Raw genomic sequence first — 20,477 nt, forward strand, 5'->3', positions numbered from 1 at the left:
TGAGTGCCAAAATTTCCAAGACACTTTCAATGAAAATTCCAGTGAAAATGAAGGAAATACCCATGCCAGCTACAAAGTCTCAAAATGTATAGCAGGAAAGATGAGGCCTTTTACAGATGGAGAGTTTGTCAAAGAATATTTACTGGCAGTGGTGGATATTGCTTGTCCTGAAAATAAATCTTTATTTGCATCTATCAGCCTGTCAGCAAGAACATCACGCGGCGAGTTGAAGAAATGTCAGCGGATGTTAAAAGTTGTTTAAGGGATGCCTGCAACGAATTGCAATTTTTTTCAATTGCGTTTGATGAGTGCATAGACTTGAGAGACACTGCTCAAGTTACAGTGTTTGTGTGAGGAGTGACCTCAACTTTTCAAATTTTTGAAGAGTTTATTCAATTAATTCCCATGAAGTACACGGTTACTGGAGCAGATAGTTTGATGAAAAAGCAGACAGCTTTGTTGAAAATTATGTCAGAAATGAAACTTAATGTGTCGAAGCTAATTGGCATCACAACTGATGGGGCACCAGCAATGGTGGGACAGAAAAAAAGGCATAATTGCATTGCTGCAATGACAAATGGATAACCTTGGAATCGCACAGAAACTGGTTAAAATTCATTGCATTATCCATCAAGAGGCATTATGTGCCAAGTCTTTGAAACTAAAGGATGTTATGGACATTGTTGTGAAGGCAGTGAATCTGATCCTATCTCGTGGATTGAATCATTGCCAGTTTCAGCAGTTTTTGTTGGATATGGAGACAGAATATGGGGACCTGGCTTATTTCTGCAATGTACGTTGGCTTAGCTGAGGGTCAATGCTGGAAAGAGTATTTGCATTGCATGAAAAGGTGGCAATATTCCTTGAAAGCAAAAATGAGGATGCTTCACATTTTCGTGATCCTGATTGGCTTGCAACCTTGGCATTTCCTGTGGACTGACACCTTCCTGCCCTATTGTCCTGTTTATTATTTATTGTAATACCTGCACTGTTTTGTGCACTTTATGCAGTTCTGGGTACGCCTGTGGTCTAGTGTAGTTTTTTTTTCTGTGTGGTTGTTTATGTAGTTCAGTCTAGTTTTTGTACTGTGTCATGTAACACCATGGTCCTGAAAAAATGTCTCATTTTTATTATGTACTGTACCAGCAGTTATGGTTGAAATGACAATAAAAGTGACTTGACCTCATTTAAATAACTTGTATTTACAACTTCAAGGAAAAAAATCAGCTGATACATGAGATGTATGGTCATATTGTGGCCTTTGAAAGAAAGCTGCAACTGTGGAAGTACCAGCTTCAAAAAGGAAATTGTGCACATTTTCCCTCTTTTCAAAAAAGTAAAGCACAAGATCCAAGCATTTTTGTGAATATGGTCCAAGAATTGAGAAAAGAGTTTTCATCTTGTTTTGCTGATTTTCACTTACACGTAAATGAGTTCAAGCTGTTTGCTACTCCATTTGATGTGGAAGTGGACTCTGTATCAGAAAATTTTCAAATGGAATTGATTGAGATGCAGTGTGATGAAATGCTGAGATCAAAATTTCATTCTGAAGATGTGTCAGTGCTTTACTTCTATAGAAAATATATTCATCCATGTGGGAAGTATCCTAACTTAGTGGACCATGCAAAAAAGATGGCATCATTGTTTGGCAGCACTTATCTGTGTGAGCAATTATTTTCAAAAATGAAGCACCGAGAACCATTTGAGAACAAGATTGACTGATGCCCATCTGGATAATGTCTTGCTCTTGGCATCAACAGGTCTGACACCCAATATTGAGAAGCTTTCAAGCAACAAACAGCATCAAGTTTCACATTGATTTATCGACTGTTTGTATTAAAATTTTATTTTTTATTATACTTAATTTACCACCATTCAATGCATCATGTTCATATGTTTTATGTTTAAAGATTTTTTGTGTCCTTTTAATAGATTCAAAAGATGCCTTGATTGAATTAAATTGCAACTAAACTGAGTTCTTTGATTACTAATTGGCATCTTTGGTTAAGCACAAGTGATTTTCTAGCATGTGTTATTCATTAATTTGAGGCAAAACATAACTAGGTGTATTTAAATGGATAATTCCCATATTTCAAGTGTTTTATGGCATTTATCTGGTCCACCGTCCGCTCATTAATACACGATCCGGCCCTCAGAGGCAAAAAGGTTGCTGACACCTGCAATAAAAGATTACGATGGGTAGATAGGAATAGGGTGTTGGGGTTACAGTCACATCAGTCATGACCTGATTAAATAGTGGAGCAGGTTTGAGAGAGATGAGAAGGCAGTTCCTGTTTCTAGTTCAAGATGGTAATTTTAATGCATACAGAAACACAAAACAAAGAATTGACAGCAAATTGTGCTAAAATGTAGTAATACTTATGATAATGAACTCAGTTCTCAGTACCTAGCTTATTATTCTTAATTGATGAAGCTGTTTGCTGTGTATTGCCATGCTATTCTTTCGTAGAGTGATATTACAACAGACAGAATTCTTACTTGTTTGGGAGAATACAGTAAAATGCCAATAATTCACTATCTAACTACTAAATAACATTTGCCATTTAGCTCAGCAAATAATGTTTGCCAGATTCCCCATTGACTCACTGGGTCTTCAGTCCTGTCCTTCCCATTCACTGGTGTGAGCCTTGGTTTCTGCACTCCCTGTCCACTAACTAGGCTCTGATTCAACGTACCCTTTAAACTCAAGTGGTTCTATTTTTTGTTCTCCCTTTAAGCTTACTGAGTTAATTGGAGAAATGATTACAGTATTCTACTGGGTAACAGTTTAAGAAAAAGGTGATTAAAAAAGGTGTGTTGGAGTATTGATGGAATATCATCTGACCACGTGGACAATCTATATAGTACTAAAGTCCTGAGCATGCCAGTAAATTGGTAAGTTAGTTTATTATTGTCACATGTACCAAGGTACAATGTAAAGATTTATCTTGCATACCGTTCATACAGATCAACTCGTTATAAGAGTGCATTGAGGTAGTACAAAAAGCATAGAAACATAGAATAGAAACAGAAAACCTACAGCACAATATAGGCCCTTCGGCCCACAAAGTTGTGCCGAACATGTCCCTACCTCAGAAATTACTAGGCTTACCTATAGCCCTCTATTTTACTAAGCTCCATATACCTATCTAAAAGCCTCTTAAAAGACCCTATCATATCTGCCTCCACCACTGTTGCTGGCAGCCCATTCCATGCACTCACCACTCTCTGAGTAAAAAACTTACCCCTGATATCTCCTCTGTACCTACTCCTCAGCACCTTAAACCTGTGTCCTCTTGTGGCAACCATTTCAGCACTGGGAAAAAGCCTCTGACTATCCACACGATCAATGCCTCTCATCATCTTGTACACCTCTATCAGGTCACCTCTCATCCTCCGTTGCTCCAAGGAGAAAAGGCCGAGTTCACTCAACCTATTCTCATAAGGCATGCTCCCCAATCCAGGCAACATCCTTGTAAATCTCCTCTGCACCCTTTCTATGGCTTCCACATCCTTCCTGTAGTGAGGTGACCAGAACTGAGCACAGTACTCCAAGTGGGGTCTGACCAGAGTCCTATATAGCTGCAACATTACCTCTCGGCTCCTAAATTCAATACCACGATTGATGAAGGCCAATATATCATACGCCTTCTTAACCACAGAGTCAACCTGCATAGCTGCTTTGAGCGTCCTATGGACTCGGATGCTAAGATCCTTCTGATCCTCCACACTGCCAAGAGTTTTACCATTAATACTATATTCTGCCATCATATTTGACCTACCATAATGAACCACTTCACGCTTATCTGGGTTGAACTCCATCTGCCAATTATCAGCCCAGTTTTGCATCCTATCAATGTTCCGCTGTAACCTCTGACAGCCCTCCACACTCTCCACAACACCTCCAACCTTTGTGTCATCAGCAAACTTACTGCCCCATCCCTCCACTTCCTCATCCAGGTCATTTATAAAAATCATGGAGAGTAAGGGTCCCAGAACAGATCCCTGAGGCACTCCATTGATGACCAACCTCCATGCAGAATATGACCCTTCTACAACCACTCTGCCTTCTGTGGGCAAGCCAGTTCTCGATCCACAAAGCAATGTCCCCTTGCATCCTGTGCCTCCTTACTTTCTCAGTGAGCCTTGCATGGGGTACTTTATCAAATACCTTGCTGAAATCCATATACGCTACATTTACTGCTCTTCCTTCATCAATGTGTTTAGTCACATCCTCAAAAAATTCAACCGGGCTTGTAAGGCACGACCTGCCCTTGACAAAACCATGCTGACTACTCCTAATCATATTATACCTCTCCAAATGTTCATAAATCCTGCCTCTCAGGAACTTCTCCATCAACTTACCAACCACTGAAGTAAGACTCACTGGTCTATAATTTCCTGGGCTATCTCTACTCTCTTTCTTGAATAAAGGAACAACATCTGCAACCTTCCAATCCTCCGGAACCTCTCCCGTCCCTATTGGTGATGCAAAGATCATCGCCAGAGGCTCAGCAATCTCCTCCCTTGCCTCCTATAGTAGCCTGGGGTACGTTTTGTCCGGTCTCAGTGACTTATCCAACTTGATACTTTGGAAAAGCTCCAGCACATCCTCTTTTTTAATATCTACATGCTCAAGCTTTTCAACCTGCTGCAAGTCATCACTACAGTCACTAAGATTGTTTTCCATAGTGAATACTGAAGTATTCATTAAGTACCTCTGCTATTTCCTCTGGTTCTATACACACTTTCCCACTGTCACACTTGATAGGTCCTATTCTTTCACGTATTATCCTCTTACTCTTCACATACCTGTAGAATGCCTTGGGGTTTACCTTAATTCTGCTCGCCAGGGCCTTCTCATGGCCCATTCTGGCTCTCCTAATTTCCTTCTTAAGCTCCTTCCTGGGAGACTTATAATCTTATAGATCTCTAACATTACCTAGCTCTCTGAACCTTTTGTAAGTTTTTCTTTTATAAATTATTGGTCAGAACTCTCCCTGTTCTCTTTTAAAATAGTACTTTTGTACATACCCAAGAGACCAAATAGAACAAAACACCAAACAAAACTGCAGATGCTGCAAATCTGAAATAAAATAGAAAATTCTGAAAATACTTATGCAGCATCTATGAAGAGAAAAACATATTTTTGTTTCAGGTTGATTACCTTTTATAAGAACAATCATCATCATCATTATATGCTGTGTTGTATGAAGTGGACATTCATGGTCCATTATTGTTCTTGGCAAATTTTTCTGCAGGTGGTTTGGTATTGCCTTCTTCTAGGCAGTGCCTTTACAAGATGGGTGACCCCACCCATTATCAAGTCAAGTGGAGTCACTTTTTATTGTCATTTTGACCATAAATGCTGGTACAGTACACAGTAAAAATGAGACAACGTTTTTCAGGGCCATGGTGCTACATGAAACAATACAAAAACTACACTGAACTATGTAAAACAACACAAAAACTACAGACCTACCCAGGACTGCATAAAGTGCACAAAACAGTGCAGGCAATACAATAAATAATAAACAAGACAATAGGGACAATAGAGGGCAGTAAGTTAGTGTCAGTCCAGACTCTGGGTATTGAGGAGTCTGATGGCTTGGGGGAAGAAACTGTTAACGTAGTCTGGTCGTAAGAGTCCAAACACTTCAGTGCCTTTTCCCGGATGGCAGGAGGGAGAAGAGTTTGTATGAGGGGTGCGTGGAGTCCTTCATAATGCTGTTTGCTTTGCAGATGCAGTGTGTGGTATAAATGTCTGCAGTAGCGGGAAGAGAGACCCCGCTGATCTTATCAGCTGACCTCACTATCCGCTGCAGGGTCTTGCGATCCGAGATGGTGCAATTTCCAAACCAGGCAGTGATGCCGCTGCTCAGGATGCTCTCAATACAACCTCTGTAGAATGTGGTGAGGATGGGGGGGTGGGAGATGGACTTTCCTCAGCCTTCGCAGAAGGTAGAGACACTGCTGGGCTTTTTTTGCTATGGAGCTGGTGTTGAGGGACCAGGTGAGATTCTATGCCAGGTGAACCCCAAGAAATTTGGTACTCTTTTAACGATCTCTACCGAGGAGCCGTTGATTTTCAGCAGAGAGTGGTCACTTCGTGTCCTCCTGAAGTCAACAAACATCTCTTTTGTTTTGTTCACATTCAGAGACAATCTTCACAGATTGTCTGACTGGTGTCAGTGGTCGCATAACCAGGACTAGTGATATGCACCAACTGCTCATATGACCATCCTACACCTACTCCAGTGGCTTCACATGACTCTGACAAAGGGCTAAGCAGGTGCTAAATCTTGCACAAGGGTGAACTGCAGGCTAGTGGAGGGAAGGAGTATCTTATACCTCCTTTGGTAGAGAAATATCTTCACTCCGCCACTGTCATAACAGTAGGCCTTGATTTGATGTGTTTTCTAAACCCTGACAACTCAGTTTCTCTGTACTGTACCAAACTGCTAGCCTTGATTTTTGTAAATTTAGACTGTAATATCAAATTAGATCTTTCTGATTCAGACAGAAAAGTTCAATTAGGTCCAGTTAATAGGAGTTCTCCTCACCCATTAGTTAGTTAACACTGTATTTGAATGCAATCTGAGTTGCTGTAAAAAGCTGTATTAACAAGTGAAAACTACCTTTACCTATTAGGGAAATTTATGTGAATATTAAAGGTTTCTAGATATTGAAGAAGAATAGGCTGTTACCCAGTACTTTTTCTGCAACCAATAACATATTAATCACTACAATCATTTCCTTTACAAATGCTACAGACGCTGGGTATCAGAAATAAAATCATTAAATCCTGAAGTATTATTCAGACCAGACACCATCAATGTAAAAAGAATCAGTAAGTCAGCACAGGAACTTGGTTTTGATCAGACTTCTAATGCAAATTCACTGATAACAGTACGGGTTTAACTCTTCACAGATAGGTTGACTTTTGAGTATTTTAACATTTTCTGCTTTTAATTTGGATCTGTGTTATGACAAAGGTTTTCAGAGTTAAGTGAGAAATTCATATCTATAGACAACTCTAATATTAAAACACACATATACCAGAAAGACAAAACAATTTGTATAGCCTTATAAATAATTACTGACTTTGGAATTCTATCAAGTACTATTATTGTACAGAACACAGACACTCTACATTCAAGTTACACTGCATACACCATCGTAGCAACTGTGACATAATTATATATTTTATTCCCTCATAATTTACAATTTCATCTTTGCTTAGCAGAGTGGGAATACAGTGGCATGCAAAAGCCTGGGCACCCCTGGTCAAAACCTCTGCCACTGTGAACAGCCAAGCGAGCAGAAGACGAACCCATCCCTAAAAGTCACAAAGTCAAAGATGAAACATTCCCTTCAACATTTTAAGCAAGATTAGTGTATTATTTTTGTTTTGTACAATTTTTGAGTGAAAAAAAAGGAAAGGAGCACTATGCAAAAGTTTGGGCACCCCAAGAGATTTGAGCTCTCAGATAACTTTTACCAAGGTCTCAGACCTTAATTAGCTTGTTAGGGCTATGGCTTGTTTACAGTCATCATTAGGAAAGGCCAGGTGATGCATATTTCAAAGCTTTATAAATACCCTGACTCCAACAATCAACAGCCATGGGCTCCTCTAAGCAGCTGCCTAGCACTCTGAAAATTAAAATAAATGATGCCCACAAAGCAGGAGAAGGCTATAAGAAGAAAGCAGTAATAGGAAGTGTAATAGTTACACAGAAAATGCAGAGCAAGTAGATAATAAGATGCAAGGTTGTAACAAGGTAGATTGTGAGGTCAAGACTTTAACTTATCATACTAAGGAACCATTCAATAGTCCTAAAACAGTGGCTTAGAAGCTGTTCTTGAGCTTGGTGGTATGTGCTTTCAAGCTTTTGTATCTTCTGTCTGGTACATTGAGTTAATGGGGCAGGGGGTTATTTTCAGGGGAGTCCATAAGAACACAAGACATGCAGAATTAAGCTATTTGGCCCACTGAGTCTGCTCCACCATACTGTAATGGCTGGTCTATTATCCCCATTAACCCCTTTCTCCTATCTTTTCCCCCCATAACCTTTGGTGTCCTGACTAAATCAAGAAACTATCAACCTCTGCTTTAAATATACTCAATAACTTGGTTGCCAAAGCCAATGACCATTGGCAATGCACGACCATACACTTCCTACACCATGGCTAGAGAATTGCAGAATTTCAAAATTGTATACTTTGATAATAAATGAACCTATATTCCGTCTGCCACTTCTTTGCCCATTCTCCCAATCTGTTCAAGTCCTTTTGCAGACATCCTGCTTTCTCAACACTAGTTGCCTCTCTACCCATTTTCATATCATCCACAAAATTGGCCAGAAAGCCATCAATTAATTCATCCAAATCATTACATACAATGTGAAAGGAAGATTTCGTAACATTGATCCATGTGAAACGCCACTAGTCACCAGCAGCCAATCAGAAAAGGCCCCCTTTATTCCCACTCTGCCTTCTGCCAGATAGCCAATCCTCTAACCATTCTACTATCTTTCCTGTAATACCATGGGCTCTTAGCTTGTTAAGCAACCAAATGTGCAGCACCTTCTGAAAATCATTAAAAACAACATCCACTGACTTTTGTTTGTCTATCTTGCCTGTTATTTCCTCAAAGAATTCCAACAGATTTGTCAGGCAAGATTTCCCTTGAAGGTAACTATGTTGACTTTGGCATATTTTTATCATGTGCCTCCAACTACCCTGAAACCTCACCCTTAATAATGGATTCCAGCATCTTCCCAACCACTGGTCAGCTAACTGGCCTACAATTTCCATATAACAATTACAGCACAGAAACAGGCCATCTCGGCCCTTCTTGTCCATGCCGAACGCTTACTTTCACCTAGTCCCACCTACCTGCACTCAGCCCATAACTCTCCATTCCTTTCCTGTCCATATACCTATCCAATTATTTTTTTAATGACAAAATCAAACCTGCCTCTACCACTTCTATTGGAAGCTTGTTCCACACAGCTACCACTCTCTGAGTAAAGAAGTTCCCCCTCTTGTTACCCCTAAACTTTTGCCCCTTAACTCTCAACTCATGTCGTTTTGTTTGAATCTCCCATACTCTCAATGGAAAAAGCCTATCCACGTCAACTCTATCTGTTTCCCTCATAATTTTAAATACCTCTATCAAGTCTCCCCTCAACCTTCTACACTCCAAAGAATAAAGACCTAACTTGTTCAACCTTTCTCTGTAACTTAGGTGCTGAAACCCAGGTAACATTCTAGTAAATCTCCTCTGTACTCTCTCTAATTTGTTGACATCTTTCTTCTTTCTTCTGCTTCCTTCCCTTCTTAAATAGTGGAGTAACATTTGCAATTTTTCAGTCTTCTGGAACCATTACAGAATCTAATGATTCTATTATAGGGGATTTAAGGGTTATGGGGAAAAGGCAGGTAGATGGAGCTGAGTTAACAGACAGATCAGCCATGATCTTATTGAATGGCAGGGCAGGCTCGATGGGCTGGGTGGCCTGCTCCTGCTCCTATTTCTTATGTTCATTAGTGCCTCCACAATCTCTTCAGCTACCTCTTTCAGAACCCTGTGGTGTAGTCCATCTGGACCAGATAACTCATCTTGCTCAGACCTTTCAGCTTACCAAACACCTCCTTTGTAATAACAACAATGCTCACTTCTGCCCATGACACTCATAATTCTGGCATACTGCTAGTGTCTTCCGTAGTAAAGGCTGATGCAAAATACTTATTATGCCAGTCCACCATTTCTTTGTCCCCCATTACTACCTCTATAGCATAATTTTATAGTGGTCTGATGTCCACTCTCGCCTGTCTTTTCTCTATTTATTTGAAAAAGAAACTTTTGGTATTCTCTTTTATATTATTGAGCAGCTTCCCTTCACATTTCATCTTCTCCAATCCTCTAACTCCCACTAATTGTTACTTAATTATATGCCCGCTCTTTTGCTTTTATGCTGTCTTTGATTTCCCTTGTCACTCACAGTTGACTCATTCTACCTTTAGAATACTTTTTCATCTTTGGAATGTATCTATCATGTGCCTTCCAAATTGCCCCCAGAAACTCCAGCCATTGTTGTTCTGCTGTCATCTATTGTTGTGCCTGCTTCCACTCAACTTTGGCTAGCTCCTCTCTCATGCCTCTGTAATTCCCTTTGCCCTACTGTAATACTGATATATCTGACTTTATTTTCTACCTCTCAAACTGCAGGGTGAAATCCTATCATATTATGATCACTATCTCCTAAGGATTCCTTTCCCTTAATCTCCCTAATCAGATCTGTTCATTACACAACACCCAAACCCCTAGTGGGCTCAATGACAAGCATCTCTAATAAGCCATCTCACTGACATTGTACAGATTCCCTCTTGGGATCCAGCTCCAAACTGATTTTCCCAATCTATCTGCATATTGAAATCCCTCATTTCCAACTTAACATTGCCCTTTTTAGATGCTTTTTCTTGTAATTTGTATCCCATATCCTGGCCACTATTTGGATGTACTATTAGGGTATCTTTACCTTACAGTTTCTTAACTCTACCCACAAGGATTCTACATCTCCTGATCCCATTTCATTTCTTCCGAAGAGTCTGATTTTTTTTTACCAACAGAGCCACCCCACCCCTTCTGACTACCTGCCTGTCCTTTCAATACAAGGTGTATCTTTGGATGTTAAGCTTCCAACTGTGATCTTCTTCCAGCCATGACTCAGTGATGCCTACAACATCGTACCTGCCCAGCTCTAATTGCACTACAAGATCATCTACCTTATTCTGTATACTGCATGCTTTCGAATACAAAACCTTTAGTCCTGTATTCTTAACCCCTTTTTAATTTTGTCCCTGTTACACTGCAACTCATCCCACTGACTGCAATTATGCCCTATCATCTGCCCGTCTTTCCTCACAATCTCACTACATCTATTTTTATACCAACTGTCCCATCCACAGCCCCATCATTCCAATTCCCATCCCTCTGCCAGATTAGTTTCAACTCTCCCAACAGTTCTAACAAACCTGCTCGCAAGGGTATTGATCCCCCTTGGGTTCAGATGTTACACGTCTTTTTGCTATAGGTCATACCTTCCCCAAAAGAGATACCAATGATCCAGAAATCTGAAGCCCTGCCCCTTGTAGCAATTCCTCAGCCACACTTTCATCTGCCAAATCATCCTATTCTTACCCTCAATAGAGAGTCAATCCATGAGCTTTTGGGGTTCCTCAGTGCATATTTAAAAATTAATTTTGTTCCGTGCTAATCTAGATTTGTTAAAGGCAGTAACACCACCTCAGACTACATTTTTTCCCCTCAACCTTGTAATAATTTGTTACATTTATTTTAGTTATCTTTGTTCAGTGACATATGGTGCCCAAAAAGTATTCACCCTCCTTGGAAGTTTTCATATTTTATTGTTTTACAATATTGAATCGCAGTGGATTTAATTTGGCTGTTTTGACACTAATCAACAGAAAAGTCTCTTGTATCAAAGTGAAAAAAGATTTCTACAACTTGGTTTAAATTTATTACAATTATTAAACACAAAATAATTGATTGCATAATTACTCACCATCTTCAAGTTAGTATTTAGCAGATGCACCTTTGGCTTGAGTCGGTGTGGATAGGTCTCTATCAACTTCACATCTGCAATTTTTCCCCCATTCCTCTTTACAAAACTGCTCAAGCTCTGTCAGAATGCATGGGGATCGTGAATGAGCAGTCCTTTTCAAGTCCAGCCACAAATTCTTAATTGCATTGAGGTCTGGACTCTGACTTAGCTACTCCAGGACATTAACTATGTTGTTTTTGAGCCATTCCTTTGTGGCTTTGGCTTTATGCTTGGGGTTATTTTGCTGGAAAACAAATCTTCTCCCAAGTCACAGTTCTCTAGCAGACTATCAGGTTTTCCTCCAGGATTTCCCTGTATTTTGCTGCATTCGTTTTACCCTTCATCTTGATAAGCCTTCCAGGGCCTGCTGCAAGGATGCATCAACACAGCATGATACAGCTGCCACTATGCCTTACGGTAGGGATGGTGCATTATTTGATGATGTGCAGTGTTTGGCTTATGCCAAACATAGTATTTAATCTGATGGCCAACAAGTTCAAATTTGGTTTCATCAGACCATAGAACCTTCTAACAGCTGACTTCAGAATCACCCACATGCCATCTGGCAAAATTCTGGCCAGGATTTTATGTTAATTCTTTCAAAAATGACTTTCTCTTTGCCACCCTACCATAAAGCTGCAACTGGTGAAGCACCCGGACAACAATTGTTGTATGTACAATCTCTCCCATATCAGCCACTGAAGCTTGTAACTCATCCAGAGCTGTCATAGATCTCTTGGTGGCCTCCCTCACTAGTCCCCTTCTTTTACAGTCACTCAGCTTTTAACAACAGCCTGCTCCATATGACACCTGTGCCATATTCTTTCCATTTCTTGATGATTGATTTAACTGTACTCCAAGGGATATTCAGTAACTTGGAAATTTTCTTGTATCCATCTCCTGACTTGTGCTTTTCAATAACCTTTTCATGGAGTTGCTTGGAATGTTCTTTTGATTTCATGGTGTAGTTTTTGCCAGGATATGGTGTCACCAGAAGTTGGACCTTCCTGATACAGGTGTATTTTTACTATAATCAATTGAAACACATTGACTGCACATAGGTGATCCCCATTTAACTTATTATGTGACTTCTAAACCAATTGGTTGCATCAGTGATGATTTGGTGTGTCATATTAAAGAGGGTGGATACTTATGCAATCAACTTTTTTGTTTTGTATTTGTAATTAGATCATTTTGTAGTGATCTGTTTTCACTTTGATATGATAGAGCCTTTTTCTTTTGATCAGTGTCAAAAAAAGCTAAGTTAAATCCACTGTGATTCAATGTTGTAAAACAATAGCACATGAAAACATCTGGGGGCATGGTGAATACTTTTTGTAAGCACTGTATGTATAATTTGTATTAATTTAAGCTACATTAACTTATTTGTCATGTTTGTAATGCACTGTGCTGCTGCTCCATAAAGTACTTTTGATGGCACTTATATGGTGGATATTTATATGTTTATGACAATAAACTTGAAATGAACAATAGTCTGGCTTTTGCTGGGAAATGCCTGCATTTCTTGGTGTAAATGGGATTTAAGCAGGTGTAGTCTCCAACGTACTGGCTACACTCCATAGCGTCCATCAGTGGGGCTGGATCTTGCTAAGATTCCTCAATACTTATGCTAGGCTGGTATACCAGGTTTGACCTGGACAGGATCAGCAATCCCACCAATTTCAATGAGCAAGGAAGAAGGTATAAATTAGTTTTTAAATATGGAGTTTGTTTAATATTTTAGTTGATATTATTTAAACTTACTTTCTTAAAATTCAAATTTTTAATGGCAGTGAAAAATACAAGTATAAATTTCATATGTTGATTCTATGTGGCCATTATAAAACTGACACCAAAGGATATAAGTACAACCAACATTAAACAAGGATATAAATTTAATTTCAATCTGCAGGTACATGTTGGAATATATCAACTTTCTTTCAGTCACAAATTTTAAATTTTCTGAAAATGCTAATATTGATTAACTGGATTTGTTGGTTAAATGAAAGTTTTAAATTTTACATTTTGCATATTACTTTACTTCATGTATTTATGACTTCTCTGGATGTGCAGGATATCAGCTATGTTTACACTGTTTAAATATATATATCAGATGACCAACCACACTTTATTTTTGTAGCTGTGATGCAGAGATTTAGCAGCTCTTTTTGGAATAGCCTGAGACTGGATCAAATTTGCTGGTAAAACTTTGACATTAATTACTTAAAATGGACTTTCCATTCTACTTTGAAGTTGTTTTTAAAGCTTGCATTCTCTCTGCGGGTTAAAATGTCATAATTATTACATGCTTAGGTGCTTTTGGTAAGGAGAGACATAGTTTCTGAACCTGCATCCTTGTCTGTATAGATGAGGCAATGATTGATATTGTTTTTGCCAGTTTGGCTCCCAGTTATAAAGCATTTCAGACAATTGAGCCATAGATCATCCATGATGGGCCATGCTTTTGTTTTTAAAGCATGCTTCTGATCTAGCTCTGCAGAAACACTAGTGTTAGTGTTGGGAAGGATTGTCAGTACATAATTTGTCAGTACATAATGAAAGCACCAGACAGTGGGTGTAATGTTTAATTTATCACTTGGTCTTTTAAATGTAAAATTACTAATGACTGTAAAAACCAAGTCATTTGCTGAGGCTGATAATTTGGATATCACATTCTGCTGTGTTGTTTGTTTAGCTGGTGAATACAATTTGAATACATCAGAAGTGTTGATTTAAAAAAAACAAGCTTTTATGTATTGCCTGTTGTTTGAGGTATGTGGAGCGTAGGCAGTCAGCTGATGCGAGCCTTCAGTAAGAAGGAAATAACTGGAATTTCCCACCCAGAGGAAGTCTCGCTCAGTAAAGCCCAGCAATTGGTTACTTCAACTTCCTGTAAGAATTGTCTTTCTGTTCCTGAATATTTTAGATGAAACAAGTGAGATTTTTAAAGCAGTTCTTGTTTTCATCTTTTGCCATTTGTACATCAGCTGCCACACAGTATCCAATGCCAATGCAGTGTAAGCTGTAGTTTATCCAATTTAAGACAATTTGCTAAACTGAATACAACCTAAAAACACTATAATGTGACATCTCACAAATACTGTTCAATTTGAAACTCAAATTGCAATGTAGTTTGATTACCAGCATAGTAAGTAAACATTAATTCATTCAGTTTATTCTCATAGTTAATTGAGGAAGTAATTAATTGTCATTTCTTTTTCACTTAGAGTACAAGTTGAAGGGGCTGCCTGTATGTATGAGGATGGTAAAAGCATTTCGTTACTATTTTCGACATCCATGGAGTCGGCTGATTGTGGCCTACTTGGTGACTTTTTTCAATTTCCTCATTTTTGCTGAAGATCCCATTTCTCACAGTCAGACTCCGGCCAATGTAATTGTTGTTGGGAATTGCTTCTCTTTCATCGCAAATAAGTACCCTGGAGGTGGTTGGAACTTTCTAAAGGTGCTGATGTGGTTGCTGGCTATTGTTACTGGTCTCTTCGCAGGGAAATTCCTCTTCCATCAACTCATGTTTGGTAAGTCAAAGCCAGTTTATCTCAAAAGCTGTATGGTTGTCATATTGGGAACCATATTGGGACTTGACATAAATGACAATAAATAAAAATGACTTACAAATGAAAATTAGAAAAATAACTGCAAAAGTAACAGAACCAATGTTTCAGGTTGGAAGCCTTTTATCATAACTGGAAAAGGGAGAAAACAAATGAGAAAATCTACAGATGCTGGAAATCTAAGCAACACACACAAAAAGCTGGAGTATCCCAGCAGGCCAAGCAGCATCTATGGAAAAGAGTAAATAGTCAACTTTTTGGGCCGAGACCCTTCAGCAGGACTGGAGTAAAAAAGATGAGTAGTCAGAGTTAGAAGCTGGGGGAGGAGAACAAGAAATACAAGTGATAGGTGAAACCGAGAAGGGAGGGAGGAGTGAAGTAAAAAGCTGAGAAGTTGATTGGTGAGAGAGATATACACAGGGCTGGAGAAGGGTAATCTAATAGGAGAGGACAGAAGGCCATGGAAGAAAGAAAAGGGGGAGGAGCACCAGAGGGAGGTGATGGGCAGGCAAGGAGATAAGGTACGGTGTGAGAGGAAAATAGGGAAACGTGAAGGGGGGGGGGGGCATTACTGGAAGTTCGAGAAATTGATGTTCATGCCATTAGGTTGGAGCTACCCAGATGAAAAACAAGTTAGTTATAAATTGCAGTGAAGGTGGGGAGTGACGGATAGGATGAAGGCAAAATCTTTGATAAGGTAACACCGGTGTTCTCTTTGGGTTAAGTTCTTAATAAATTTGTCTGGTTAACTTTTACAAATACCTGATTTTGATTTGCTTTTGCCTGAGCCTTTTAAAAGGCAAGGTATCATAAAGTTATACAGCATGGAACATGGTCCTTTGGCCCAAATGGTCCAATATTCCCATCTAAACTAGTCCCTTTTACCCGGGTTTGGCTCATATCCCTCTAAACCTTTCCTGTCTATGTAGCTGTTCAAGTGTATTTTAAATATTGTTAATGTACCTGCCTCAATTACTTCTCTGGTAGCTCTTTCCATACTTGGACCACTCTCTAGTGAAATATTTGCACTTCATGTTCCTTTATATCTCTCTCCTTGGACCTTAAACCTATGTGTTTTAGTTCTTGATTCCCCAACCCTGGGGAAATAAAAGGTTGTTTGCATTCATCCTATTTATAACCCTCATGATTTTATACTGCTCTGTAATATCACTCCTCAATGTCCTACAGTCCCAGAGTGTTCGACCCCAATTGGTTATAAAACATAGAAAACCTACAGCAGAATACAGGCCCTTCAGCCCACAAAGCTGTGCTGAACATGTCCTTACCTTTGAAATTACTTAGGGTTACCCATAGTCCTCTTTTTCCAAGCTCCATGTACCTATCCAGGAGTCTCTTAAAAGACCCTATTATCTGCCTCCACCACCATCGCTGGCAGCTCATTCTACGCACTCACCACTCTCTACACAAAAAAAAACTTACCCCGACGTCTCCTCTGTACCTACTTCCAAGCACCTTAAAACTGTGCCCTCTTGTGCTAGCTATTTCAGCCCTGGGGAAAATGCCTCTGACGATCAACACAATCAGTGCCTCTTATACACCTATATCAGGTCACCTCTCATCCTCTGTCGCTCCAAGGAGAAAAGGCTGAGTTCACTCAACCTATTCTCATAAAGCATGCTCCCCAATCCAGGCAACATCCTTGTATCTGTAAACATTTGTTTTTTGTTCTGTCTACAGGGCAAATTCTTGCTCTAATTTCCATTAAATTATTGAATTCAAGTTGCTGGAAGAATATTACTATTTTGTGAATGCAAAAAGACAATAAGAATGTGAGAGTTTAATTTGGCTGTTCATTTGCAACACTCAGACCCTGCTTAATGCTGAGGATGTGTTCCTTGGAGGTGGAGTGTTATGTAAATCAGCGCAATGCGGGGTCACTATAACATTAGAACCATAGAACATTACAGCACAGAAACAGGCCCTTTGGCCCTTCTTGGCTGTGCCGAACCATTTTTCTGCCTAGTCCCACTGACCTGCACCTGGACCATATCCCTCCATACACCTCTCATCCATGTACCTGTCCAAGTTTTTCTTCAATGTTAAAAGTGAACCCACATTCACCACTTCATCTGGCAGCTCATTTCCACACTCTCACCACTCTCTGTGTGAAGAAGCCCCCACTAATGTTCCCTTTAAACTTTTCCCCCTTCACCCTTAACCCATGTCCTCTGTTTTTTCCTCCCCTAGCCTCAGTGGAAAAAGCCTGCTTGCTTTCACTCTATTTATGCCTGTCATAATTTTATATACCTCTATCAAATCTCCCCACATTCTTCTACGCTCCAGGGAATAAAGTCCTAACCTATTCAACCTTTCTCTGTAACTCAGTTTTTCAGGTCCCAGCACCATCCTTGTAAACCTTCTCTGCATTCTTTCAATCTAATTAATATCCTTCCTGTAATTAGGTGACCAAAACTGCACACAATACTCCAAATTCAGTCTCACCAATGTCTTATACAACCTCACCATAACATTCCAACACTTATACTCAATATTTTGATTTATAAAGGCCAATGTACCAGAAGCTCTCTTTACGACCCTATTTACCTGTGATGCCACTTTTAGGGAATTTTGTATCTGTATTCCCAGATCCCTCTGTTCTACTGCACTCCTCAGTGCCCTACCATTTACCTTGTACGTTCTACCTTGGTTTGTCCTTCCAAAGTGCAATACCTCACACTTGTCGGCATTAAACTCCATCTGCCATTTGTCAGCCCATTTTTCCAGCTGGTCCAAATCCCTCTGCAAGCTTTGAAAACCTTCCACACTGTCCACTACACCTCCAATCTTTGTATCATCAGCAAATTTGCTGATCCAATTTGCCACAATATCATCCAGATCATTGATATAGATGACAAATAACAATGGACCCAGTAGTGATCCCTGTGGCACACCACTAGTCACAGGCCTCCACTCAGAGAAGCAATCCTCCACTACCACTCTCTGGCTTCTCCCATTGAGCCAATGTCTAATCCAATTTGTTATCTCACCATGTATACCTAGCGACTGAATCTTCCTAACTAACCTCCCATGTGGGACCTTGTCAAAGGCCTTACTGAAGTCCATGTAGACAACATTCACTGCCTTCCCTTCATCCACTTTCCTGGTAACCTCCTCGAAAAACTCAAATAGATTGGTTAAACATGACCTACCATCCTACCATGCACAAAACCATGTTGATTCTCCCTAATAAGTCCCTGTCTATCCAAGTACTTGTAGATCCTATCTCTTAGTACTCCTTCCAATAATTTACATACTACTGATGTCAAACTTCCCAGCCTATAATTTCCTGGATCTATTATGTAAATAGATATGTGTGCTTGAATAAAACAATCAAGCCCAAGATATATGATATTATTTTATGTATACAGAGTAATTTGTGGAGTAACGAACACACAAATGGACCTTACATGTACATCAGTGGAGCAGCAAGAGATTGCAGCAGCGTCTTAGAGGAAGGACCAGGCTGTGTGTCCTCTTCTAACTTTGGCTTCATCTTCAAGTAGGCATTGAGATTTGACTGCCTTTTCTTAAGTTCCCTCTCATGAAGCAGTTCTCAGTTGCAGGAATTCATGTCGACAACACTTCTCTTCGCCTTATTGCTTCACTCCCAGTCAGGCTCATTCTAAGTGTCAATGTAGCCAATTTCAAAGAGGTGCCAACACAACCTGACACTCACCAGCTTCCAAATGCCTTAACTCTTGCAGTTTCGCATCCATGCTAATGCTTTTCCTAGACATTTTCTTAGATGTACCTCCCTTACTGTAAGTTGTAGGCCATTTTCCAGACATCTTTGGTGAAAAAAAATGGAATAAATTGGCGAATGAACAAAGAACATTTGCACACGTGGGGGAGGCAGAACGTGAATGGGCTGTGAGTGGCTCAGAGTGTATGTAAAGCACTTTTATTGGCTGATTGAATATTTATTGTAATGGCAACCACTCTTGAGAAGTTTTAAGTGTTGTTTAGAATTAACTTTTGTCGTTGAAAAAAATTCAATTAAGAATTAAATAACCGTGTTGTAACGAATCAGCGCTATGTGGGGTCTGAGTGTATTTGTGTTCTGATTGAATTTATGCTATGTTTATTTGTATAATGGCCGTAAACCCTGTTATTTTTATTAAAATTGTTTAAAATTGCTCCATTTTAAAATAGGTATTTTGATATTTCTGTTCATTAAAACAAAAACGTAAGAAAGCTGTGAGTTATACTTAAGAGCTACACTGGCCAAACTGTCCCAGGCCATCAGAGGGGCAAAGCGTGCACATGCCCAGTGAATCCACAGCCACTTCCAGGACAGCGGCAACACACGGCGCATAAGGAAGAGCATTCAGGCCATCACCAGTTACAGGACAACATCACCTGACTGTGCAGGTGATGCCTCCCTCCCAGATGCGCTGTTTTGAGACAGAAAATGACGTGGCAGCAAGGAAGTCCACCCCTCCTACAAATGACCAGGTGCTGTGTCTCACCGTGGCTGATGTGAGAAGAATCCTGTGCAGGGTCAACCCATAGAAGGCTGCTGGGCCAGACAACATTCCTGGTAGAGTGCTCAGAGGATGTGCATACCAGCTAGCAGATATTCTCACTGACATCTTCAACATCTCCCTGAGCAGTGCCACCATTCCAAAGTGCTTCAAGGCCGCCACCATTGTCCCCGTGCCGAAGAAGTCTTCAGTGTCCTGCCTAAATGACTACCGTCCCGTTGCACTCACATCCATTATCATGAGGTGTTTCAAGAGGCTCGTCATAAGGCATATCAAGACCCTGCTGCCCCTCTCACTGGACCCCCTGCAGTTTGCGTACTGTTCCAACCGCTCAACAGACGACGCCATTGCCATCACCCTCCACCTGGCCCTAACCCACCTGGACAAAAAGGACACGTACGTTCGAATGCTGTTCATAGACTTCAGTTCAGCATTCAACACAATCATCCCTCTGAAACTGATTGGAAAGCTGAGCCTACTGGGCCTGAACACCTCCCTCTGCAACTGGATCTAGGCTTCCTGACTGGGAGACCTCAGTCAGTCCGGATCTCCAACACCATCACACTGAGCACGGGGCCCCCCAGGGCTGTGTGCTCAGTCCACTGCTGTTCACTCTGGAGACCCACGACTGTGCTGCAACACACAGCTCGAACCACATCATCAAGTTCGCCGATGACACGACCGTGGTGGGTCTCATCAGCAAGAATGACGAGTCAGCTTACAGAGAGGAGGTGCAATGGCTAACGGACTGGTGCAGAGCTAACAACCTG

General features: G+C 40.3%; 1 protein-coding gene across 5 annotated transcripts in view; it reads left to right on the plus strand.

Annotated features, from left to right (window-relative positions):
• Positions 1-20,477, plus strand: part of tmem117 (transmembrane protein 117) — a 411,893-nt gene that overhangs the window by 35,032 nt on the left and 356,384 nt on the right. For 2 of the 5 annotated variants that reach the window (XM_073059705.1, XM_073059703.1), the window contains one exon: positions 14,858-15,166. The exons of 1 other annotated variant lie outside the window; for it this stretch is intronic. In XM_073059705.1, coding sequence (XP_072915806.1) covers positions 14,887-15,166 — 280 coding nt within the window. In that variant the 5' untranslated portion in view covers positions 14,858-14,886. Of the gene's footprint in view, positions 1-13,770; positions 13,832-14,552; positions 14,779-14,857; positions 15,167-20,477 lie in introns of those variants that run through there. 2 more of the 5 variants (XM_073059706.1, XM_073059704.1) reach the window with 2 other exon arrangements.

Source organism: Hemitrygon akajei, chromosome 10 (assembly GCF_048418815.1).
Source record: "Hemitrygon akajei chromosome 10, sHemAka1.3, whole genome shotgun sequence".
Classification (NCBI taxonomy): Eukaryota; Metazoa; Chordata; class Chondrichthyes; order Myliobatiformes; family Dasyatidae; genus Hemitrygon; species Hemitrygon akajei.